The sequence below is a fragment of the Psammomys obesus genome, unplaced genomic scaffold, assembly GCF_907164565.1.
Source record: "Psammomys obesus unplaced genomic scaffold, mPsaObe1.curated_primary_1811, whole genome shotgun sequence".
NCBI classification, from domain to species: Eukaryota; Metazoa; Chordata; class Mammalia; order Rodentia; family Muridae; genus Psammomys; species Psammomys obesus.
In genome coordinates, this window is record NW_026596158.1 from 2191529 (window position 1) to 2218243 (window position 26715).

At 41.9% G+C, this 26715-nt stretch overlaps 2 protein-coding genes across 4 annotated transcripts in view; both read left to right on the forward strand.

Moving 5' to 3' along the window:
- The first annotated feature begins 83 nt into the window (after positions 1-83).
- LOC129667293 (zinc finger protein 568-like) overlaps positions 84-26715 on the forward strand; it is a 53287-nt gene continuing 26655 nt past the window's right edge. Inside the window, exons 1-6 of one of the 3 annotated variants that reach the window (XM_055594856.1) lie at positions 84-123; positions 1092-1155; positions 3450-3714; positions 4517-4575; positions 14799-14925; positions 15178-15273. In XM_055594856.1, the coding sequence (XP_055450831.1) occupies positions 3681-3714; positions 4517-4575; positions 14799-14925; positions 15178-15273 (316 nt within the window). In that variant the 5' untranslated portion in view covers positions 84-123; positions 1092-1155; positions 3450-3680. Of the gene's footprint in view, positions 163-1091; positions 1156-3449; positions 3715-4516; positions 4589-14798; positions 14926-15177; positions 15274-26715 lie in introns of those variants that run through there. The other 2 variants (XM_055594857.1, XM_055594858.1) reach the window with 2 other exon arrangements.
- On the forward strand, positions 20903-26374 carry Znf568 (zinc finger protein 568). The gene is made up of 2 exons (XM_055594952.1): positions 20903-20962; positions 24719-26374. Exons 1-2 carry the CDS (start codon positions 20903-20905, stop codon positions 26372-26374), a joined length of 1716 nt encoding a protein of 571 aa, XP_055450927.1.

Here is a 26715-nt window from a genome sequence, read left to right on the forward strand (position 1 = left end):
GTGCCTGCCGCTGCGCTTCGGGGGCTGCGGGCGGGGGGCGCCGTCCGCGGGAAGCGAGGGGGAGCCCCGAGGGGTCCGGTTGGCGCCGGCCGTGGGCTGCGGACCGACAGGGCGCGGGGCGAGGTGAGCGTCAGCGTGTGTCACGCCGAGGAGCCTGAGGAGGTGTGGTTGTGGGGTTGTGTCCTGGTGTGTGGTTGTGTCTGGGTGCCCTGGTGCGAGGTGAGGGTGGCGGAGCGCGTGGGGTTGTCCCGCGAGGTGGTTCCTGGGTTTGTGCATTTGACATAACTGGTAACTAAGGGGGGAAAAAAATCTGTATTTTCTAGTGCCTCCGCCTGTTCACCGGCCCCCTCGCCTTGCTGTCTCTTGCCTCCTCCCAACACCTCGCTAACGTTTCAGTTTTCCTTTTTGCGACTGAGTTCATCATTGCCTAATGGCTTGCTTGCTTGGCTTATTTTGTTTGTTATTTTTATCCGTCTTTATTTCTGCAATGTTGGGGTTAAACCCACCATTTAACCGGTAGCCAGGCAAAGCTACCGAGGAGGTCATTTCCAGTCCTGAAATCCGTTTAGGAATGGCTGGAAAAAAACAAAAAAAACAAACAACCACCCCTAAGCTCAGGAGCAAACGTCAGCTGGGCTTGATTCTCCAGTTCCCGCTGTCGGCAATGTTCACTGCATTTAGCTGATCCAGGCTGCGCTTCAGCTGAGTCGCAGAGCGGTAGGGAGAGTTCAGATTGGTGCCACTTGTCTCTTCTGGGCCTCGGGTTTGAGAGAACCGGTTCCAAAGACGCTTTATTTTCACGGTGGATACCGGAGCACAAGGGAGATCGTGCAAAGGCTCTGAAAACGGCCGTTTCCAAATGTGTCCGTTTTTAGCCTAAGAAAAGTTGTGTGGGTAAGCTTGTGCGGGTAACTGTACGTTACAGTTCGAAGACGAGAAGACAGTCATAACTGTTTGCCACACTCAGAAACATCCATCTTAGTTCCGGGGGTTCCCTTTTAGTGCAAGTGTGCTTGTTGATCATACTGCTTTGTCTCTTTTAAAAATTGCGTTTGTCGGGAATTTTATGTTCCAAACCCTTTATGTTTCAGGTTTCTCATGAGAAGCGTATCAGCTGAGCTTTTAAACTCATTTATCCGGCTTGACTATTAATAGGTGAGTTGAATTCGGTTGTATTTATCATGTTACTGAAAAAAATGTATTGTTTACATTTACCTTGTCCCGTTCCCCCTCCCCCTTTTTTTTTTCCCTCATTGGCTTGGTTTCTGTTGTTGTCTGTGCATACTTAACAAATTTACTTAACATATTTAAGTAAGACATTTAAATACTTGAACACCAGGCTAGGTAGCTTCTCTTTCTGTTGCTCTTGGGTAATACATTACTTACTTTACATTACTTTCTCCTTTAAAATTCTCAAATTGGGTGTGGTGACACATGCCAGTGATCCTAGCATTTAGGAGGCCAAAGCAGGAGGAGTTCACAGTCAAGGTTGCTTGAGACTAATCCAAGGTATAGTGAGAGGAAAAAACCAAAAACCAAAACCCCCAAAACTGAGGGTTGGGGTAGAATCCCAGGTCAGCAAATAAGCAAATATATATATACATGGATATGTTTGTTTTTAAAACTGTGGAAAATATACAATATTAATTGCATTATATTAATGTTTACACATATTGTTCAGTGACATGGGACATTTACATTTCCATGTTCATTACCCCTCACTACTCACAGCACCGCTTTTATATTAGAAAATTCCCTGTTTCCTCCTTTCTCCCAGTCCCAGCAACTACAAAATTCTAAATATTTCAGAGGACCTGTGCTGTAGTTGTCCTTTTTAACTGATTTAATTTAACATAAAGTCTTCAGTGTTCGTCTGGATTAGGAATGTCAAAATTCTTTTGCAAGCCTACATAATATGTGTGTATGGATAAATATTTTTAGTGTCTATGAATTTATGAACACACGTATCTTGTTTGTTGCAAATGGCACTGCTATAAGCATAAGGATATAGAGAATCGGAGTCCTTAATTTTCAACCACATTGAGATTATACACAGGAAGAGGCTTGCTTGATTTTTATTGCTTACTCCATGTTTAGCTTTCTTGGCTGCCGTACTTGTAATGGGTGCATATCTTATTATCCAACACCTATCTGTCACTGGCAAAATTAAACAGAATTCCTGTCTTCATGAAGACAGTAGATAGGTACTGTAGTATAAATTATACTGCTCTTTAGCATTTGAGAATTGTGGAATAAAAAGTAAACTTGTAAAAGTGGACGGATGGCTTGTAGCGATAATGCTGGTAGTACGGAGTCAGAGAAGGATGATAATAAGTTCAGGCTAGCCTGGATTACTGAGCGAGACCTTGGCTTGAAAAAACAAAGTAACCGTGTGAAGGCTGTTAGGAATGTATCTCAAGTACAACACCAAGATGTATTAAAACAATTTTTCTGCTTTACTAGTTCGGTCATACAGAACAAAAATTTATTAACTTTTCTGTATCCTTTTTCCTCTTTACCTAGTAAAGGTAAACTAATATATTTAATAGCTATTTATATCTAGTATCCTATATATGTTATTTGTTATTTACTTACTTATTGTCGAGACAAGAGTTCTCTGTGTAGTCCTGGCTGTACTGGACTTGCTTTGTAGACCAAGCTGGCCTTGAACTCACATAGATCTGCCTGCCTGCCTGCCTCTGTCTTCCCAGAGTGCTGGGAAGGGTTATAATTTTAATTTCAAATGAAAAGTCATGAAAATCTAAACTATAGTGTTCTTTTACCTCAATTACAAGGCAATGGAGATAGAGAAATGGTAATTTCTGGATTTTTAATGCAACTCCCTTTATTCCAACATGGGATTTCTGTGACTAAGTATTTTTCAGAACTTAGTGTACGTGCTTGTGAGAAGCATATGTGTCACAGTGGGCGTGTGGAGGTCAGAAGGACAGCTTTTGGAGTCAGTTCTTCCTTTCCTCTTTCAATGCACAGGGCTCCACGGGTAGACCTCAGGTCGTCAGGCTTATGCAGTAAGTTTTGTTGCCCAGTGATGCATCCTGCCAGGCCCTTCGTTGTTTGTTTGATTCAGCATTATATTTGCCTCTGCATTGAGGCTACACTTCTGTACACAAAGATGTTTGAGCATCACTTTGTTTCTAGACTCTGGGTATCTCTGCTGAGTATTTAATTTAGCCTGAGGTGCTCAGTCTAGGTTTTATCCCTGAGCCCGCATGGTTTTTACATGTAATATCTCTGGCCAGTGACTCCAGAGAGAGAGTTACAAACAAGGAAATGAGTGTTGAGGCAGTGTATCACATTGTCCAAAAACAATGTTTTAAACAACAGTAATCCGTCAGAAGGTGTTGACCCCTGGGGGCTGTCTGTGAGGCTAGTTCTGACAACCTGTGAGAATGCATGAGGCAAGTTTCCTTTCTGGTCTGCGCCTACAGGTCCTGCCTCACAACACTAAGACCCTGTGGTGTGAGTATAAAGATGCCTGGGAACTGACGTCTGTCATGGACGGAGACCTTCTGACTTGAGAGCCGCACACACCAGAAGCTGGAGCGTCCTGGGAAGGGTGGACGCTGTACCTACCGACAGACTGTCTTGACCGTGCTCCGCAGAGCCAGCGAGAGCTAAGTGACATCTCAACCTTGAAACACCAGCAACAGCTGTGCGACATGGAGCGTTTGACCCAGATGGTGGGAAGGAGAGGTGAGGCGGCTCAGAAGGGCAGAGAGTGGGTCTGTGGGGGTGCTGTGTTTTCAGGGAAAGTGGACAGCTTGGAAACGTGAAGCTCCTGTCATGGAAGTTCATGTGATGTTCTTATTGCACAGGACAGATGTGTTTTATTTTGTTACTTTACTGCTTTTTTGTATCTTTATTTTGTGTTTACTGCTCTTTTGTATCTTTATTTTGTGCTTCTATCTCCGCCTGTGTGTAGGCTGGAGAATACTTGCAGACATTGTTTCTGTCTTAGGTTGTCAGGCCTGGAAGCAAGCACCTTACCTGCCAAGCCATCTGACTGGCTCCATTCTTTTTTAGAGAGTATATCTGAGTACATTCTAAAAGTGGTGTTATAAGCTAGAAATAGACGCTGCCTGTTTTATCCCTCCTTTTCCCTGTTCCTACCTCCTAGCAACAGCTACTTCTAACATTCTTCCTTGGGTATTCATCACCATTTTTCTGTATTGCTAATTTTTGATTTCTCTAATTTTTACATTTTCTTTAATTCATGTCAGGACTTTTCTCTTTTTTTAAAAGAAATACTATATTGTTTTGTAGCCAGTAGGTTTTTTTGGACAACTTACTAACCTTGGGAAATTTCATCAGACAGCATGTGGTAAGTGTAGTTCTCCGCATACATTTCAGAGTCTCTGGAGATTGATATGGTCGTTAACATTTCTCATGGTGTTGAGGATCAAGTTTCTAGGGGATCTGAGACCATCTGGTTGTAAAGAACTACATTCCTTTGTCTGAAACACTGAGCAAATCTGTTTTGCTTCCTTTTCCTCAGCTTGGTGTTCCCAGGAGTCTGCACTTTGCCAGGAAGAAGAGGACGTGACCAGGCCTTGTGTACGTTCTGAATGTAATGTTCCCCCTGCGAGTTTACAGTCCATTTGTTGTGCGTTACTATAATCTACCACTAAGCTGGGATAAAATGGAGTGAGAGTGAGGGAAAAAAATACAGATAAAAAAATGAGATCTGAGATGGGGGTTGAGAAAGTACAGCTGGGTTCAAAGTCAAATCTGATCTAGAGATTCAAAGCAAATAGACATAAAATCCATTCCCTGTAGCTTGTAGTTTCTGAGGAAAAAAAAACCACATAAGGAAAGCAAAAGCTTTTCATTGACACTGAAACTAAAAAATGAATTCTAAAATCATTCCATGATTGTTGTTTTAAGCTCAATTTTTATAAGTCATTCTTGACAAAGAAGTCTAAGTGGAACATGCATATATCTTCGAAATAATCCTACTCATATGTTTTTGTTTGTCCGAGTTTATTTTTTTCAGCTTAAGCTTTTGATAGGAAGTTGAACTAAATTATATGAATATTCTTTAGCATCTTTGTAGTTCGGATGTTTGTAGCCTTCCAGCTCTTTTTTTTTTTTTTTTTCCTTTTTTAATGGTCTTAGAAGATGCAGTCCTCTTTTGTTTGTTTTTTAAGATAAGGTATGTAGCCTTGGAGCTGTGTAAACCAGGCTGTCCCTGAACTTACCGAGCTCCTCCACCTGCATCTGTTTCTCAAGTGCCACCGTGCTTTGCCAGTCTTTATTAGATTTTATTATTTGGGAGGTGGCAGTATGGGTGCCGCTGTGTGAGTGTGTGGAGGAGTTGGTTGTCTCACCCTTTGGGCCCTGGGGTGGAGCTGAGGTCGGCATGAGGGTTGGTAGCAAATGCCTTTACTCACTGAGCCATCTCAGCGGTTCCTGTCTTACAGTGTTACCTGTTGGCTTCCACCCTTGAGTCTTTGTTTCCACACTTGAAGTTGCTCATGCCTGTATTTTGAACAGTTTTCTCTTGGCTGTCTTTTTCTTCAGCTCTCACTGTCATGGAGCAGACACACCCTTTTTGCTACATAATCTAAAGCAGCCGTTCTCAACCTTCCTAATGCTTCAGCCCTTTAATACAGTTCCTCGAGTTATGGTGATCCCCAACCATAAAATTACTTTTGTTTCTACTTCATAACTGTAATTTTGCTACTGTTATGAGTCATAATGTAAATATCTGTGTTTTCTGATGGTCTTAGGCAACCTTTATGAAAAGGTTGTTCCACCCCAAAAGGAGTTGCAGCCCACAGGGAGAACTACTGATCTAAAGGCTCAGGAGGCTTTTTTTCTGCTTGTTGGTGTAGTGTTTCTCTGGCCCTACACAGACTCAGGTTCAAACTTAGGCCAGTGACTATAAGATACATGACCATGAATGGAGAAGTGTCTTAATTTCTTTGTGTCATAGTTTCATCATCTAAAATGGGGATGATAAAGGAACGCATTCCGTAAGAATGCCAGGACATCAGGGGCGCCTGGTGAGTGTTCCGAAGTTGCTTGGCGTTGCTCGCTCATTAGATGTAGTGTTTCCATCCTGAGCAGCTCTCTGAATGCGCTGATTCCGTTCAGTACTTCAGAGTAACTTAGATAGAGGAGACTGCCTGATTGGGGTTCATAAATGTACTTGTTCAGTAGATCCCCGCACCCGCTGTGAGAAGGCACACTAGGGATACTTTTTATGTCTGTATTTATACATGTGTTTACACACATGCATCAGAAATGCTAATAAGTTTCAGAAATCAATTAAATAAAAAATTAAAGAACACGAAGAAGAATTAAAGGAAATAAAGGTAGATATTGCCATGGCAGATCTTAACTGTATATGAATAGATTACATACCAGTTAGAAGAATCCTCTATAGTGCTATGTATTATAGCCTGTGACAAATTATTCCTCTATAAAACTCTGTGAATCTTAACACAGGGTGAAATCTGTGACGTAGGTATTTAATTTTTATAGATAAAGGAAGTGGAAAACAAAGGTTAAGAAGGTGCCGTGTGAACTAAACTCAGGATTCAGACTCACAGAGCCTGACTGGAGCCCACACTCTGATGGTGTACCCATGAATGAAAAATAGGACCATTTGTGCTTTATTTTGCCTTATTTTGTCTGTGTTTTATTAGGCCAAAACTCCTTTTACTTAGGATTACTATGGATTTTCTTTATGTATGTATATAAAGGGAATTGACACAGGAAGAAATAGACTAAATTGTGCAGCACTGGTTGCACTTTTGTCCAGTGAGGCTGGGGTATGTACAGCTCACGTGAAGAGTGCTCTCCCAGCATGCTTGGAGCCCAGCACTACTGCATGAACTGGGCGTGGAGGCATGGGTGTGTTCCAGCACCTGGAATGTGGAGGCAGGACGGGCAGAATGCAAGGAATGCATCCTTGACTGCAGTCTGAGGACAGCTGTTTGCTTCCTTTCCGCCTTCCTGTCCTCAGCTTTTCCTTTTCAGCTTTCCTCAGGGTTGCCATTTTTATTTTGCTTTTGTATGGGATTTCCTAATTACTAGAGCGGTTTGGTTTTGTATAACACTTTATGGTTTATATTCCAAAAGATGATCCATTTCTAAAATCTTCATTAAATGGGGAGAGCAGTACTGTGTCACAGATGAGGAAATTGGAGGCTCAAATTTGGTGTTTGTCCAAGATACACAGTAAATTTTGAAGGCAGGATTTGGGTTTAAAGTGTCAGAACATTTAAATCCAGCTCATTTGAATAGCTTACTACCTTAAGGTTGGGTTTCAGCCAGGGATGTGTCAGTTACCCAGACATGTCCTTCCTCGGGTCCCCTAGTTAACTACTTGGACAGCTCTGCTTTGGGGTTGTTGTGGGCTGTGCAGTGAGCTCAGCCCAGTTCTGTGTGGTGTTGCTTGTGAGATTTGGATGACAGGACTGAAGCTCCTTGGGTCAGGCTCTGTGTCTCTAGACTACACAAGTCAGGTTAAGTGCAAAAGTTTTTTTGAGCATTTGCTTATCTGCACTAACATTCATTCTGCCTCTTCAAATGGCTCAGACTGAGAGGGCCTGGCTAAATAAACTTTGTGACAGACTTCATTTTCTTGCTGAGATACAATAGGCCCAAGTTTTCCCTTCCTCAGAAAAAGAAACTTCAACAAAAACTGGCTCAGCCAGGACAATTGGAGATAAGGTTGTGCCTAAGTCCTGTGAGCCCCTAAGTCCTGTGAGCCCCTAAGTCCTGATCAAAGTCACGTCGCCTCCATAGGCACCCACCATTTTGGGCTGGTTTGAATCAGTTTAGAGAGCCCTCCCCCCATCAATCTAGCCAACCCTAGCCAATCATCAATGCACTTGTACCCATGCTTTTGACCTGTGCCAATCAAAATAAAGATGACTTAACTGTGCCTGAGATTCCCCTAGTTGACTTTAAATAGAGCTTTTTGCCCATTGAAAGAATCAGACTAACTTTGTAACCTGTGTTTCTTTAATTGCCTTAAAACTTATATTTTCAAGTTTTAGGCCCATGTTAATTAAAGCCTCTTCGTGCTTCTCCAGAGAGCCAAGGAATATATAAGTTCCTGACATTAGCCATCTGTGAGGGCAGAGGTAAGGAAGGACACAAGCAGAGATCTCTACTAAATGGAGAGAAAATCACCGGCTGGCACCGGTGAGATGAGCTTTGTTTGGAAACTGGGCCAAATGGCCCCAATCCTCCTCCTAACCTTTGATCCAAAGCCTGTAACCCCCACTCCTCAGAACAGACAAGGGATGAGTTAATCACTCTCCCACCTTTAACTGTGGCTATATCTCATATGGCAGGAAATTGAAGATCAGATATTTACGACAGGGCTGACCAAACCTAAGGGTGCCCAGAACCAACCAATTATTTTAAAAGTTAAATACCTCATCCAATCATGAATTGCCAAGAAGGCAACCCCTAGAATTCCTCGAGCCTTGTCTTTTAAAAACCAAAGGTCTTTGTCTCCCGGTGCCACTCCTTGCTGACCAGCAGGGGTGACCCCCATTGTGCAGTAGTCAGAATGAACCTCTTGCGATTTTGCATCGATGAATGATTAGTTTCCTGAGTTCTCTTCATATCTTCTTATATTGAGGCTCTTGCTGGGCCTAACACCCATCTGGGGGTCGCCATTTTGCCTGGATGTGATCCCTGAACGCTGGACCTCTGCAGAATAAACATTTGGGGTTGCTCTTTCAGCTTCTGGGCCCTAACAGGACGAGCCCGCGTTAGTGGGTGGCATGTTAATATACACAGAGTGTGAATTCGTGTTGAGTAGTCAGTTCTTCACAGCAACAGAAAATTGGTATTTGCAGTCCAGAGAATGAACCCAAGTCCTCATACATTCTATGAAGGACTGTTCCACGAAGATACATCCCAGCTCATGAGATTATTTTATGTTGAGATTTAAAGAATCCTAAACATAACAGGGTATGATGGCACACATCCTTTAATCCTACACCTCAAGAGGCAGAGGCAGGCCCATCTCTGAGTTCAAGGCCAGCCTGGTCTACAAAGCTAGTCCAGGACATCCAGGGCTACACAAAAAACCAAAAGTGAATTAATTGGGTAATTAATCTATTAATTAAGAATCCTAAACTTAGAAAATGTAATTTCATAACTTAAAAAAGAATTTTGATTTATAAGTCACATGTCATAAATTACCTGAGCATTTTTTATTGTATTCATCGCCAATACCATATTGTAAGAACATTTTTATTACCCTAAAAAGAAGCCCTGTATTTATTAACCTGTGTTTTCAAGGTCCATTTGTGTTGTGGCTTATATCAGCATTGGTATTTCTTTTTTTTTTAAGATTTATTTATTATTTATACAACATTCTGCCTGCACACCAGATCTTACTACAGATGGTTCTGAGCCACCATGTGGTTGACTGGAAATTGAACTCAGGACCTTCAGAAGAACAGCAAGTGTTCTTAACCTCTGAGCCATCTCTCCAGCCCCCTGGTATTTCTTTTTATGTGTGTTTGTATACACATATTCAGAGCGGGCGTATTGGCATGTGTCTGTAGAGAGCAGAGGGACACCAGATGCTCAGTGCTTTCTACCATTTTTCTCTGTTTTTTTCCATGTCGATGAAGGTGGCCTTAAACTCACAGAATATGCCCACCTCTTCCGAGTGTTGGGATTAAAGGGATTAAAGATGCTCAGCATCTCACTTTATTTTTGAGACAGAGTTAAGCCTCTCAGTTAACCCTGGGACTCTCCAAATTTAACTTGACTCCCTGGCCAGCAACCCCCGGGATCCTTTCACCTCTGCTTCCCTAGTTCTGGGATTACTGGATTTTTACATGGGCTCTGGGGATCCAAACTGTTTCCCATGCTTGCAATCTGAGCCGTTTTCATAGTCCCTGGTACTTGATTTTTTTTTCAAGTTCTAATTACTAGGTACCAGGAGACAGCTCAGTGGATAGAGCTCTTGCCATGGAAATGTGAGGACCAGGGTTCAGATCTGTACATATAGAAGCTGGACAGGCTTGGTGGGCACGCATAAGTCTAGCACTCTGGGAGCAGAGACCAGGCATCCCAGGAGCAAGTTGGCTAGCTAGACTGGTGACGTCAGTGAGTTGTACTCAGCAAGTGAGAAGACACCAGCCGGCACCTTTGGCGTTCATGTGCACACATGTACACCCACACACATATGACACCTACTCACACACACTCTCTCTCGTCTGTACTAAAAGCCCCAGTGCTCCACTGGGTGTTTATGTGACATGTACTCTCTTGGACACTAGACATTTGAGTGATTTGCATCTCTGTTGCAGCGATACGGTCTCACTCTGTAGCTCAGACTGGCCTGAATTTACTTGGACTGCCCCCGTTCAGCCTTGCAAATGTTGGGGTAGTAGGCACTTGCCACCAGTTTTGGCTGCTCTCGCATTTTGACTATTGTGTAATCCTGCTAAGAATGTTTGACTACAAGTTTTTACATGAACATATCTTCATTTTTCTCGTGTGTGTCTAGGAACGGAATTGCTGAGTTGTATATTTACGCTTTTACAGAACCATTCCTTTATTATTCAAAATACTTGGCCTATTTGCCATCCCCCTGTAGTTAGGAGGGGTGGAGGGTCTCTGTCCTCATCAGCACCTGTGGTTTCTTCTTTTGACTATAGCTGTTCTGCAGCATATGAAGTATGTGCTGTTTAGAGCCATTGCCCACATTTAGTGGTTTGTCTTTTGTGTGGGATGGTTGAGGGGGGTGAGACAGTGTATCTGTTACGTGGCTCTGGCTGTTCTGGAACTCAGGATGTAGACCAGACTGAGCTCGAACTCAGAGATCCACCTGTCTCAGCCTCAACTGGGATTGAAGGCAAGCGCCTCCTCTCTCTCTCTTTTGTTTTTGTTTTTTTTAAATTACATTTATTCTCTGGGCATGGTGATGCCCACCTTTAATGGCAGGAGGCAGAGGCAGGAGATCTCTGTGAGTTCAAGCCCAGTTGTCCTGTGATGTATAGGGAGACCCTGTCTCAAAACAAACAACAGATTACGCCTGCTCATTGGACTTTGAATGGGACATGTGCCAGGACAGAAATGTGGAAGCCAGAAGGCAGCTGGAGTTGGTTCTTCCCTTCTAGCCTGTGGGTCCTGGGGATTGAACTAGGTTGCTAGTCTTGGCTGCAAGCACCCTTATCCCTGAGCTATCTTGCTGGCCCAGTTTGCCTTTTTAGAATTTGTAATTTTTTAGTTTACTATGTGTGTGAGAGCAGGGTGGGTGGATGAATGTGTTCATGCCACAGGGAGCACCAAGAGCTGACAGGATGACTTTAGGATTGGTTCTTGGCTTCCGCGTCCGGAGGCGGGGTCTCTTGCTTCTGCCGCTGTGTGGTGGACTCCAGGGAAGCAGTCCCACAAAGCTTCCCGTGGATTCTCCTGTCTTGGCACAGGAGTGCCACCACAAACAGCTTTACATGGGTTCTAGAATTCACACTCAGGTTAACAGGCCTGCTCAGCCATCTCCCCACTCCTAACTGATTTGCCTTTTTATTAAGTTTGCAAGAGTTTTTTCATACTGTGTGCAAGAGAACATTGCTTAGTCCAACCTCTTGGTTTCATTAGGCTGCAGTGGATGAAGGATTGTCTTGAGGCACACATTAAACACACAAACACTGAGGAAAACTCATCAAAGTGTGTAGGGCTTTATAATTACAATGTAATAGAATTATAATTATAAAAATTATGCAAGCCATTTCTTTAGTTATGTTATTGTTCTCACCAGTGCCTCCAGGGAAAGTGGCAGGTAGACACCAGCACCTCAGCTGGGTCAGGCCATTCCCTGCTGAAGCTGCTGTGCAGCCCATTGTCCGAATTCACCTGGGTGTGGCCTGCTGAGACAAACTGGCTTTACAGATTCCCCTTTGACTTTCAAAGCTAAGTAACTTTCTCCCCGCGTTGCTTAGTGAACTCACCCTTAGTAAATTTTCTTGACTTTTTCTTTGTCTACTAAGTGTGCTGCCATGTAATTAATTAGCTTTTACAGTGGGGTCTGAGATAAAACTTTGACATTGTTTATTTATTGGTGCACAGAAGCCACAGTGCTCCTGTGGAAGTTACACGACAACTTTTGGAGCCAGTTTGCTCTTTCCACTGTGGGATTGTGGGGCTTGAACTCTGGTCATTAAATTTGTGTGGCAAAAGCCTGCTTACCCATCCTCCCAGTCCCGAGTTGTAACATTTTAAAAAATGTTGAAAAGTCGGACTCTTCCCTGCGACTGTTTTCATCTTGGGACACAGTTCTTAAAACTGTGGAATTTAGCTGCATGTTTTGCATTTATAATACCTTTTATATAATGCCTTCTTAAATTACAGTCTTTGCACTTACACATATTCCCTACAAATTAATACAAATGCCTATTTCCATCAACAAAAAAAGTCATATATCACTTTTTGTTGGACAGTCTTGCGTCACCTCTAGTGTTTTTGTTGGGGGTTTTGTATTTTTGAGATGTTGTAGAAACCATGTTGGAATTTAAAGAAAGAAAGAAAAAAACTATTTACTTTCATTATATAAATTAATTGACAGGAAAGTAAAAAGCAGGGTTTGTACCCTTCTGCCTCTCAGCCATGTAGAGGTTTGAGGCCAGCCTGGAGCCCATGAGAGCCTTTCTAAACAAACCAAAAATGATTCATCGTTCTGTCCTTCTTTTGCATGGTCTCTTTAAATTCAGTCTTGATGAATGTTTAATTTATTGAAAGCATTATGTTATTAAGTTTTTATAAATTAAGGTATATAATATATGTAAGTATATACATAGCCTTTTAAAGTATAAGATTAATTTGTTTTTATAGTATCAGTTCTTAAATATGAAGTTTTTTTCTTGAATTTTTTTTTATATCTCTGGTTTACCTGAATGTCTGTCTTTGTATCACCATGTAGTGCTGGGAATCGAACCTGAATCCTCTAAAGCTCAGTCAGTGCTCTTAACTACTGAGCCATCTCTTCAGCCCCAGCTGAAGCATTTTGGTTTCTTGTTTGTTTGTTTTGTAGTGATTCCCTCATTCCTCCTCATCATTTTTTTTCCTTTTTGGAGACCAGGTTTCCCTATATTGTCCAGGCTAGTCATCATCTTGGCTTTGCATGTACTAGAGAGATAGGCCAAATCTTAAATAGTTCTTGTGAATATTTGATGTGTTTGGTTAGTTCAGAATTGGCCACAGCAACAAGAGTATTTCATGTTTGTACTTGTGTTGCAGTGATTCTTCAGACCATTGCACCAAAAGCTAGTTTTTCACGTCTGCTTTCATCATCACTCTTTGTCCTGGCTTCCGCATCAGTCTTCTCTGTCGAGTTAGGATGATGTGCCACAGTGCTTAGCCTTTGACTGTTTGGTCTCTTTCCTATGAATTCTTGTCATGGATGAATTCACGTTTCCCATGAAACCCCAGCAGTAGAAAGGGTTTCAGGTCAAGGAGCTCTTATGTGTCCAATAGTCTGTGTTAAACTGGGTTCTGTGTGTCATTTGAAGACCAGTCCTGCTGATTTGACAAGAAGGGATAGCACGATGGGTCAAAGCCTGTAGCAGTGAAGCCACCGTGCTGGAGCTAGAACCCTGCATTGCCTCACGTGTGTTCGATACTCAGCAGACAGTAGGAGCGCCAGTACAGTGTTGGTGACAGGCAGTGCGGTGTCTCCTAGCATGGTGACTTTGTTTGTTTTTGAGAGTTTTGTTGTATAGCTCTGGTTGGCCCGGAACTCACAGAGAGCCACCTGCCTCTGCTTCCTGAGAGCTGGGATTAAAGGTGTACAGTGCCACACCCAGAGGCATATTAACTTTAACATGTCCTAACAAGGCAGGAGTACTGTAGCGAAAAGTAATGTCCCTCCATCACAGGGCTGTCGCAGGCCAGGCGAGTGCCACTGCCGCCTGAGAGACTTTAAACAATTTAACAGCAAGAACTAGTTGTCAGTTCACATGCTTTTCCAGAAAGACTTCATTTGTTGTCATTTCCATTATGCTATTACCATGGTATTAATTTTAGTATGCTGATTATAAATAAAAACTTGCATCTTTCTTTGATATTTAACTTGGTCCTCCTTGTTTCTACCTGTATTACACGTTCTCTTTAACCATTTACACTTGCTGGCCGTGGCCTTATCTTCCAGTTTTAGGTTGATGACTCAAATTCTCTTCTCCTTCCTTCATATGTCTGAATGCTGGATGTTTGATCTGGAAGTCTTTCCTTTTTCAAATATCTGCCTTTCCTGCCTGCCTCTTTCTCTACTCAGCCCTGTTCCCTTTCTCACCCATTGGCAGAATCCTAACTACCTGTCAGTCATGTCCATCTGTCTCATCCCTGTCAGAGTAAGTCAGCGACCACAGCCATCAGCTGCTAATAATAGAGCATGAAGGAATGCTTGCTGACTGAGTGATTCACATACTTTCATGGGGTATTTTCACTCTTATGAATTACCCGCTCTATCCTTTGAAACCTGGCAAATATGAAAACTTCGAAAGTAATTTTTAACATGCTTTGACTGTTGGTTACTAGCTAAATGAGTTCTTACTTATTTTGATCATAGGCCTTAATTAATTTAATTAATTAATTTGGTTTTTCCAGACAGGATTTTTCTGTGTTGCCCTAATTGTCCTGGAACTTGCTTTGTAGACCGGGCTGGGCTCAAACTCACAGAGAGATCCATCTGCCTCTGCCTCCCAAGTGCTGGGATTACAGATGCATGCCATTATGCCTGGCTCACAGGCCTTGATCTCATGACTAATTTTGGGATTTTTTTTTTTTTTTTTTAATAGAAAACAGTGACATTCAAGGATGTGGCTGTGGACCTCACCTGGGAAGAATGGCAGCAAATGAAGCCTGCTCAGAGGAGCTTATATCGAGATGTGATGCTGGAGACGTACAGCAACCTAGTGACAGCGGGTGAGGAGAGCTTTCCAGTTTCACAGAATTCCTCCTTATTCCCGAAGTGTGTGGGGACTAGTTTGCTGGAGAGCCCCGCCTTCCCTCATGATGGCATCTGCTCCAGCTTTGAGTGTAGATACTAATTATTTGTGTCATGGTGCACGCTCCTTGACTCTCCGTCCTAAGTCCTCAAGACCCCATCAGTCAGCCCCAATTTGTTAAGTTGTCTCCAGCATTAACATGCAAGCTCTTTCCTGTTTCCTGCAATAGGTTGTCAAGTCACCAAACCAGATGTGATCTTCAAGTTGGAACAGGAAGAGGAGCCATGGGTGCTGGAGGAAGAAATGTTTTGGAGACGCTCTCCAGGTGAATAAGTGAGAAGTAGGTCTTAGTGAGGAAAGCACGTGACGGTTGTTGAGTGAAGGGTTGCTTCCATCTCGCATTCCCAGGGCTGTTAAAGGCCCTAGTCTTCTGATTGACAGGTGCCGTGTGTGAGGTGCCAGTTGTGAGACTGTGTGACATTTCTGTTGAAGGAATGACTGCCCTCTTGGAGTTGTGTTCTCTTTCTTTTCATTTTGGAAGGGCAGTAACCCCAGGTGGTCTCAGGGTGCCCACCTTCCAGTGTGTTCACACTTTATGATCACTGTACCTTGATATGGTCTTTGCACCCTCCTTACCTCGTGTTCAGCTTATTGTGTTCACAGTCTGCATTTTGTGGAGTGTGGTGTTTTAAAGCCAGCTTTACTCATGCGTGGGTCTCCTTAGTTGCCGGCTTCCCTGCGCTTTGAAACTCTCCAGCCTGTGTTTTATAGCGAGTCGCACCTTGTATTGTACGTTGCAACTCTCACATAGCCCGTGGTTTCGGAGCTTAACCTCCAGCCATAGAAATACTCTGGTGTCCCCTTCGTGCTTACCCACATCTTCCCTTTAATACTTTGAAACTGAGCATATGCCCACAAGGTTAAAAAAATGCAAACCATTCAAAAATAGGCTTTAAAAGTGTGCTTTTCTCCTTCACGCTTGTCTTTTTCTTTCTGCAGTTGGATTTACTTCTCTTTTTTTTTCAGAGCTCTCCTGTTTGTTTTGCCAAATGTATTTTAGATTTAACTGTCTTATTTGGAGAAAACCAGCATATTTCCTTGGGAGTGTGCTGGGTGTGTGCATTAACTTTAGCAACTGACAAGTTTTTTTTGTTTGTTTGTTTAATCTACTTTGAGAAATACAACTTTCCAAGTTTTCTTTTGGAGATTTTGTATATTGTTTATTAAGTTTACCTGAGCATTAGACATGAAAGAAAAACAAGTTCTTTAAGAATTGAAAACAGGGGCTGGAGACATGGCCCACTGGTTAAGAACACTTGCTGCTCTTCCGAAGGACCTGAGTCTGGTTCCCAGCACACTCTTGGCAGCTCAGAACTGTCTGCCTCCAGTTTGAGGGGATCTGATGCTTTCTTCTAGCCTCATGGGGGCTGCATGCACATGGTACACTTACATACATACAAGCAAAACACAAAATAAGTAAATGGTATGAAATATAAAAAAAATCTGAAGGAATTGAAAAGGAAAGTATAAATCCATTTGAAGATGTTGGGATTATATCCCTGGAAAATGCTAGAACCAACTGAGAAGGTACGACAACTTGTATGAGCATTCAGTGAAGTGCTAGAGATGTCAGTAACACAAAAACCAATAGCTTTCGTTACTACTTCACAAGTAAGGATATAAGAGAAAGAGCGGCCATTTATAGTAATCACAGCAAAGGTAAAATACTGTTTGAGGTATGGGCATGTAACAGTGTATAAAACAAACTCTACATCTTTGGAGCTTGGATTTTAGTCAGGTTTTGTTTGTGTTGCTTTGATGGGTCTTTGGTTTCTCTGTTTTAATTGGTCTCTGGTGAGTCTCATGCCGTCCTTGAAATCCTTCAACTGTTGATCCGTCTGCCTCTGCCTCTCAAGTACTGAGTTTATGTGGTGCTGAAGATCATGGGCTGGGCAAGCACTCTACCAACCGAGCTAGATCCCAGTCCGTAATTTATTTTGTATGTAATAAAATAGGAAGCCAGGCATGGTGGCGCATACCTTTAATTCTATCACTTGGAGGATCTCTGTGAGATCCAGGACAGCCTGGTCTACAGCCAGGGCTGATACACAGAGAAACCCTGTCAAAAAAAAAGGAAAGAAAGAAACTGAAAAATACCTTTAGGTACTAGAAAAATGGCTTAGCAGTTAACAGCACTTGCTGCCTTGCATAGAGAGGACCTGGGTTTGGTTTCCAGCACCCACAGGAGGCTAATCACAACCACTGTAACTTTAGTTCCAGGGAATTCTGAAATCCTCTTCTAGTTTCTTGGGTACCAAATGCACATGGTACCCATTCATACACTCCAATGCATATAAAAGCAATTAAAAATCTTTCTAAATTATGTTTGACAGGATTGGCTAAGTGTAAAATTCTCATGCCATATTTTCTTTCCTAGAGCCTTGCTGCAGATAGTTTCTGCTGAGCGTTAGGCGGCTCTATGTTATTTTCCACTTTTAAAGATTGTAGGAGAGGAAGTCTGGTTGTCTCTCCTTGTATGTTGTCCACACAAGTGAATTAGGGTTTACAGGCCGCAGGTTGCTTTGCTGTATCTGTTTAAAGCTTTAGAAATGTTGCCAGCGCGATCACTATTTCCTTTAGACGCGGGTTCTTTTCTTCCTTCTGGACATTTGTTTGTTTTGTTTCCAGTGTTAGGAATCAAACCCACTTTCCCCAACTCTGTATTCTAAGCAGGTGTTCTACCACCAAACAGCTCCCCCAGCCCAAAGGTTAAGGTTTTTGCTTTTTATACTATCATTGAGATTTGATAGCAGTCCTTTTTGATCATCAGTTTTTATCTTTTAACCAAGGTCTTTTCTCCTGGACCCACTACAAAATGGAAAAAAAAACTTCTAAGCTAATAGGAAATCTTTGTGCCTTATACTGACCAAGTTCAAAACTGGTCACTGTCACAAGCTGAAGGAACCATCATTTTCACAATTCCTTTGTATCCAGACCCTCCCACCCTCCTATGCCAGTAGTATGCTATGCAGAATGAAGTTGATTTGTGTCTGATTACTCAAGGTGTTCCTCCCTTGCGGTTTGTCAGGACCAAGTGAAGTCTGCTGGGTTCCTTCCACCATGGCCACACACCTGGGTCCCAGAGCTGAAAATGAGTGTCTACATTTTGCACTATTATGTTGCCTATAAATCTCATAGAAATGAGTCTTGATCTCTACCTTAACCAACCCATTTTCATTCTTTCCTTTATTCTGGAGTTAAAGTTTCATTGAAGATGTATTTTTTATTCTGTTCTTTGTCCTTGTAGGGTAGAAGGGACATGTCTAATAACACCATACTGAAACATGAGAGCTCTGTTGTATTGAGCCCATAAACCACCTTTCTTGGAAATAGCTTTCTTCTTTGTTGTATTGTTTGTTTGCTTGTTTGTTTGTTTTTTCAGTTCCCACTCATTGTTTATTTCGTCTTGCTTCATGACTTTTACGTAACTCGTTTTCTCAACTCTCCCTGGACTTCTGGGACCAGGCCGATCAGAACTTTTCCAGAGGCCCTGTTGAAAGGAAAGGGGGAACATGCTTTCCTGTGTCCTTGCCATGGGTGGACTTGGTTGGCAAGGGCTAGGCCCAGGGCCTCAAGAGAGTCAGGGTTTCAGTTCCTGGGGAAAGGCTGTGCTTATCAGTCCCAAGGCCACTTGTGTCCTTGACCTGTGACACGCCTGAGATATCCTGTGTTCCTTTGATGAGCGAGCAGCATGGCTTGATAAGCTTCCTGCTGACCTCATCCCCTGTGTCACAGCTTCCCGCTGGCTTTGTCCTGTTCTCACTGCACACAGTGCATGAGAGGCTGCACTGATGCTGACATGGTCACCCTGTGCAGTCCTCCTCACTCCAACTTTGTGTCTTTATGTGCTCATCCCTGTCCTCCCCTGGACACCTCACCGTTCAGGACCCCCATTCCTGCAGGTTCAGGTCATTGAAGATCTCCCCTAAACAACCGTAAGTTACATGTGGACTCTTTCCTTTTGTGTGCCTTCATCATATAGCTGTGTTTGAGGCTCAGCTCTAGAAACAACAGTGTGGGAAGGTGTTATCTTTAATGTCTCCAGAATTGTAGAAATGTCTTTTCCTTTAATTTGAGGTCTCTGACCTATTTAGAGTCAAGTTTTTTAACGTTGAGCTCAGTTCCCAGTCAGTGTTTTCCTACTTGCCCATCTGCATCCACCAGAGTGATTTGAGTGTGAAAACTTATATGTTTTCACACTTTGGCATCCAGTACTTAAACTATTAGCCCATCAAGAGGAAGCCGGTGTCTTGTTTTCTTAGTTGATTCATGAGTTGGTTGACACAGAGCTACACTAATAGTTTTCGATTAGATTGTAGTTCGGACAACCTCATCTTCAGATGTTTTCATAATTGTTACAGTATGAAAACTGATGAGCTTTTGGCATATAAAATGAACAGACTTACTAGGTCTGTATGATAGTTCACGTGGGCAAAAAGAACGTGGGTTTTGTGTCTCTTGTTCTAATGGAGCTATTATTTTCCTTTTATATAGTTTTTTTATTTCAGTATGTGTATATGAGTTTGTGTGTGTGAGTATGAAGGATAGGACAATACCATCCTCAGAAATGCCATTTATTTCCTTTAAGGCAGACCCTCTCACTGACCTGGAACTCACCAGGAAGGCTAACTTGGCTGGCCCCTGAGCTAAGGGGATCCTCCTATTTCCATGTGAGTGTTGGGGATTGAACTCAGGTCCTCCTGTTTGCAAGACAAGCACTTTACCAACTGAGCTATCTCCTCAGCCAGATTTCTTTGTTTTTTTAATATACATTTTTAGTTTTTCTCCAAATTAATACATGCACTTGTTTTAGAAAGTCAATAGAAATGCAAATCTTATACTGATATCCCACTCTAACCTTATCTTTTCCCTCCCTTACAGAAATTATTAAAAAAAATTTTTAAGGTAATGCAGATTTTTATGCTTTTTTTTTTTTTTTCAGGAGTAGACTGTACTGGTTAAATCAGAACCAGGAAGTTTTGTTGAGTGTCCCAAAAACCAGTATCTATAGGTCTTTTATTGTTAAACTTTCTTATGTCCTACCCTGGAGGCATATGCAAAACAACCTTTAGGACCCTAAGTAATAAAAGGACTGAAGGTTACACGGTGCTGTATAAACGTTCATAGAATTCCTACTGAGCCCTTCTGTATCTGCTGCTTCTACATCTGGAGCCTCTTTGGCTCATTCTCCTCAGAATAAACCTTTTCCTTGTTTGCGTTGCGGAGATTCAGCCATTTTCCTGTACAGATTGCTAAGTGGTGGTGTAGCCAAGGTCCAGTTATGGCAAAAAAAATATACCAGCCGCTGTTTCAAGACTTAATGTGAGGCTAGTAAATGGCTCACAGAATTAGGAATAGGACTAAGGAGATCGTGCTTTTTAAGTTTCTAGAAGTGAGTCACAAAGATGTGAGCTACTGAGGAAATTATTGCTCGAAAAATTATCAACAAAGTACTTGGGGTTGAACTAGAGAAATGTTTTCAAATTACGAGTGCTTGCTTCCTCCTTGTAATCTAAGGAAAAAGGCACCGTTCCTCATTTAGCTCTGAATCTAATGTTCATCTATGTGGGTGGCAGTTTTGGAAATCTCATGCAAACCCTGTGTTTAGTTGTATTTAGGAAAGGTATTTTGAACTGTCTAATCCTTTATAAGATGGGGAAACATCTTGTGGTTAGAAGAGATATTATTAAACTTAGCAGATCCGTATTGTCTGCCTCAAAGTGTCTGATTGCTCCCTATTCAGATTTTAAAATCTCGTGGTTTTAGTGCCAGTTTTATACTATCCTAAAATAATAATAATAAACAACTTGTTTTTAATTCACTGGGGCAGGTAACAAGGAGTATGGTTACTAAATCATAAGTAAAAGTATTATTTAATTTTGTTGGCTAGCAAGATGGTTCAGGCACTCAAGCCTGACAACTCGAGTCCAATCTCTGGGATCCATATTGTGGAAGTAAAGAACTGACAACTCCTGCAAGTTGTCCCCTGACTTCCTCACGTACTGCACAGGTGCCCTCCTTTCTCAAATAAACAAACAAACAAATAAATAAATAAATGAATGAATAAATGAATAAATGAATAAAATAAAATAAAGTAGTAAAGATTTATTTAAGAATATTTTAATTTTGGAAAGACTTCCAGGTTCTCTTTAAAGTAGGTGTATCGTCTTCATCCCCAGCAGCAGTGTCTGAGAGTCCCTGTCGCAGTCCTTGCCTACATCTGGTAGTGTCCGTGATTTTGGTTACACTGATGGCTGCTTAGTGGTGTCTCTTTGATGTTTTAAAAAAACTTTACAGTGAATTACATACTGGCTTACAATTTTGAACATGGTTGCATATGCTTCATGTCTGAGTAGTTTCTTTTGTTCATTTGTTTTCCTGGATGCTTTGTGGCAGGTAGGGGAGTTGTTTGGGGGATACCGTGATCTCAGGTGTACCCTGGCTGTTGTTGAGCTTCCAGTCTTTTCTGCTTCAGCCTCCAAGTGGAAAATCACAGGCATGTACAGCCACAGTTTGGTTGGGATTTTGTTTTTGTCTTCGTTTTTCTGTATAGGATCTCTCTATGTAACCTGGGCTGTCCTAGGACTAGTTCTGTAGACCAGGCTGGTCTTGAACTCACCAAGATCCACCTGCCTCTGCCTCCTGCGGTGCTGGGATTAAAGTTGTGCACCACCACCTCCTAGCTTGTTTTTAATATAAATTTTATGTCTTTTGTCTGTATTATATGATAACCCTTTCTCATTTGTGCCATGTGCAAGTCTGTGGCTTATCTTCTCACTCTGACTGGCTTTCATGAAGCAGACGTTTAGAAATTTTAATGAAGTTGTTTTTTTTTTTTTAATTGATCAGGCCTTTGTTCTTATCACTCCCTCTCTGTCCCATCACCATAACCCAGACCTTGTCCCATGTTCTCTTCTTCTAGTTTTACAGTTCTGTGCTTTACACTTAGCACAGTGGTTTTTACTTTCTGGGCCAAGTGTAAGGTTTGTGTCTGGATTGGTTTGTCTGGTGCAGTTGCTGTAGCACTGTTGGTTAGAAAGACTGTCTTTGCCCTGTTGTATTACTTTTTGCTCTTTTGTCAAAGACCAGCGACTATATTTATTTGAGGCTGTTTGTGTGTTGTTTATTCTGTTCCATTGTTCTGTTTGTCCTTTCTTCTTCTACCTACCGGACTGTGTGGTTGCTAGAGCTTAGTGATAAGTCTTGACGTCAGGGGCTGTCGGCATCCACCGTTATTTTCTTTTTTCTGTAATAGTGTGTTCTCTCTTCTGGGTGTGTTACCTCCATATGAATGTCAGACTCAGTTTGTACACAGAGTAAAGTGGAAGCTGAGATTGCGTTGAACCTGTGAATCAAAGTAAGAAATAAGCAAAGCTTCCGATTAACAACAGTGAGCCACAGGCATCCGTATCTTTGATGCCTTCGTCTCCCAAGCCTGCCTGATACTGTCATGCTCTAGCTAGGACTTTACAACAAGAACTATTTTAAGGAAGAATTCAGTGAGGAGGATGTGATTTCAACGCTGGTTCCAGTTACTGAGGAGCCCGCCACAGACCACCCTATGGAATAAAATGATTCCTCAAGCATAGGCCTCAACCACCAGTTCCCCTTGTGCTGACTTCTGAGCAAATCGAACCCTCAAGAAAATCCAGACAACAGACCCCTCTGCCTACCACCCTGCCTCATAACTTGTACGGATGGCAGCAAAGTTGAGGTTTATTTGAGACTCTGGAGACATTCATATTCTAAACAAATAGGTCATATTCCTAACACATATCTTGAGGCCAGAATGAAGCCGGTTCCCAAGAAACCCAAGATAGCCACCAGTGGACTCAGGCCTCAAGAAAACTGTAAGAGTGGGAAGCAAAAGGAGAGAGCAGTATGGTGAAAGTTGTAACTTCAGCTCAAGGAGTTCATGTCTGCCACTGGGGAAGACAGTGATGAAAGCTGTTAGACTGAAGGCAGTGAGTCACTGTCCTCTTCCCACTTCTAAAGGGGCCTTTCTGTCAGAAGACTTTGGATGCAGATGGTGCCTTGTCCATGGCACACACCTCCCTGCAAACAGGAAAGCCCAGGTTCACCTGCAATTTCACGCTGGTCAGACCTGCATTCCAGACACTCCACAGTAGATGATTTCTCTCTTCCTGTTACCAGCCTGTATTTCCCAACCCCAGGAGAGGAAGAGAATATGCTATATCCTGAATGTGTTCAAAGCAGTAAGAAGATGATAAGAAACAAGAACAGAAAGAGAAACTGTGCTGGGAACTACAATATGCTATCCCCAAATATGCTGCCTTAGACAGCATCAAGGCTTTATACTGATCTGAAGGGAATGGCAGAAGCAAAGAGAAGCATTCTGTGTGCCCTATAAAGGCTAAAAATACTGGACATCAGTCTTCAGAAGTCCCTCTTCCTGTCTCTGCCAGAATAGTGGATGGTCTACATACAAATTGGCATCCATCTGTAACACCCTTCTGAATCCTAACATCTTTGGCATCTCCTGGTGACCTTGTGTTGGGCTTGGTAAATGTTTAGCTAGCTAAGAAATGATTTTGTTAAAAAAAAAAATTAAGAACTAACCTGCTGAGTGTTGGGTCTTCTTGTTTTCAGCATACACTGTCCATTTGTTCATTTTAGAAGTTGAGAGTTTTGTGCTTTTCCCATTGCAGATCTTGTACATATGTATTTAGATTTGTCTTTATTTTGCTCTGAGGAGTACTCATAACTAGTGGTGTATTCTTCATTTCAAACTCCACTTGTTCATCCCTGGTGAGCAGCTCAGTGTCACATGTTCACTTTGTGTCTTTCCACCCCGGGGAAGTGATTGTTTCCAGCAGGCTTGAGTTAGTGATTCTTTTAGAGTTTCTGCGTAGAGGACCGCACTGCCTGTGAACAAACATTATCATTACTGCTTCTTCCCCGTCAGGTGGTGGTAGCACACGCCTGTGACCCCAGCACCCGGGAGGCAGAGGCAGGCAGATCTCTGTGAGTTCAAGGCCAGCCTGGTCTACAGAGCAAGTCTAGCACAGCCAGGCCTACACACAGAGAAACCCTGTCTGGAAAAAAACAAAAACCAAACCAAACCAAAAACTGTTTTTCCCCTCTCCAGTGTGTGGATCTTTTTCTTATCTTGCTATGTTGGCCAAGCATTGGGTGTGTGCAGAAAAGCAATGGTGAAAAGGAGCAGCTCTGCCTTGTTCTCTGAGTCCTTGGATCTTCTGATTCTTCATGTGTCTTGTCATCTCACACTCCTGATACATTTGCTCTAGCATCTTCCAAGTGCTCTCCAGTTAACGATTCTCTACACAACTTTCATCTTGTACTTTCTTTTGTCTTTAAGGTTTGATCCTTCATTCTTTTTGAAAAGGAAGAGAAATAAACAAATATATTTAGTCTGGCCCACTGTATTTAATGACAAACAGGAAGTTTATCTTGCCACTATCTGACCTTTCATCTAGCCCTTTGTTGACCTCTCCCTTCAGTTCCATTCATTTTGCTGAACTCTTCATTAAATACAAGGATACTGTTTAAAAAAAATTCCATTAGTGCTGCTTAGGTCTACAGATGCCAGCTTTTGGTTTGGTTTGGTTTTTCCCCATAATATTGCCTGTAGCAGTTAACTTTATCTTTAAAACTGGGGGTCATTTGCATTGTAGTTTCTTTCTTATTGGCTGACTAAAGCCAAAGATTAAGATTCAATACCACATTAGCAACGTTCTAAATTGGTAAATAGTATAGTGATAGAAAATTTCACAAGTAATGATTTTTGGTCCTCCATTTTAGAAGTTTGGGAAGTTGATGAACAGATGGAGAAACAACAGGAAACACTTGTGAGGAAAGTCACATCCATCTCCAAGAAATCTCTGACTAAAGAAAATGTCATTGACTGTAAAAAGGTTGCAAAAATCTTTCCTCTGAGCTCAGATTTCATTACTTCAAGACAAAACCTCTATGATTGTGACTCATTTAGTAAGTGTTTGGAACAAAAATTAGAAATACTTAATTGGAAGAAAGGCTGTGTAAGAGACAGAAACTTTGAATGTAATGCATATGGAATGCCATTTTCCCATTGTTCACCCTGTGCCGTAGTTCCCTTTAAATGTAATCAGTGTGGACGAGACTTCGTTCATAAATTTGACCTCCTCAGTCATGAGAAAAATCATGCTGGAGAAAAACCTTATGCCTGTAAAGAATGTGGAAAATCCTTTAGTAGAAAAGAAAATCTCATTACACATCAGAAAATTCATACTGAGGAGAAACCATATTTGTGTAATGAGTGTGGAAAAGCTTTCATTCAAATGTCTAGCCTCATTAGACACCAAAGAGTTCATACTGGGGAGAAACCTTATGCATGCAAGGATTGTTGGAAAGCTTTCAGTCAGAGATCAAATCTCATTGAACATGAGAGGATCCACACGGGAGAAAAACCTTACGAATGTAAGGAATGTGAAAAATCCTTCAGCCAGAAGCAAAATCTTATTGAGCATGAGAAAATTCACACTGGGGAGAAACCTTATACTTGTAATGAGTGTGGTCGAGCTTTCTCTCGAATGTCAGCTGTTACTCTGCATATGAGAAGTCACACAGGGGAAAAACCCTACAAATGTAATAAGTGTGGAAAAGCTTTCTCTCAGTGCTCAGTGTTTGTTTTACATATGAGAAGCCATACAGGTGAGAAGCCATATGTATGTAGTGAGTGTGGGAAAGCCTTCTCACAAAGTTCTTCCCTTACTGTACATATGCGAAATCATACCTCAGAGAAACCCTATGAGTGTGATGAGTGTGGAAAAGCCTTCAGCCGGAAAGAAAATCTTATTACACATAAGAAAATTCATACTGGAGAGAAACCTTATGAATGTAATGAGTGTGGGAAAGCTTTTATTCAGAAGTCAAACCTCATTAGACATCAGCGAGTTCACACTGGTGAGAAGCCGTATGCATGTGCAGTGTGTGGGAAGACCTTTGGCCAGAAGTCAAATCTTACTGAGCATGAGAAAGTTCACACTGGAGAGAAGCCTTATTGTAATCAGTGTGCAAAAGCCTTTAGTCAGAGACAAAATCTCCTTGAACATGAAAAAATCCATACTGGAGAGAAACCATTTAAATGTAATAAATGCGGTAAAGCCTTTTCTCGAATCTCATCCCTTACTCTTCATGTGAGAAGTCACACAGGGGAGAAGCCTTATGAATGTAATAAATGTGGAAAAGCCTTCCCTCAGTGCTCACTACTTATTATACATATGAGAAGTCACACTGGTGAGAAGCCATTTGAATGTAATGAATGCGGGAAGGCATTTTCTCAAAGAGCATCCCTTTCTATACATAAAAGAGGTCATGAGGTGAGAAACGCCCAGTGGACTAACTGAGGCAGTGCCACTATCTATCAATGCCTAATTTACTTGAGATATTTGATACAAGTACATGAGCAAGATCTCTTTGAAAAAATAGTAATATTTTGTTGGAGTTCATGCATTAATGCAAAAAAATGCATCATCACAGAATTTTCAATTTTGCAACTCTGTAGATAATAGAGTTTCAAATAATCTTGTAACATCTTTCCATAATATTTATGAAGTGATTCTAAACTTCTCATGAAGTAAAAATAAGTGAAAATCGGGCCTGGTGATGTTTGTCTATATTTTGAGCATTTAGATGACAAATAGGATTGCTGCAAGACTGAGGCCAGCCTGGTCTACATAGTGACACT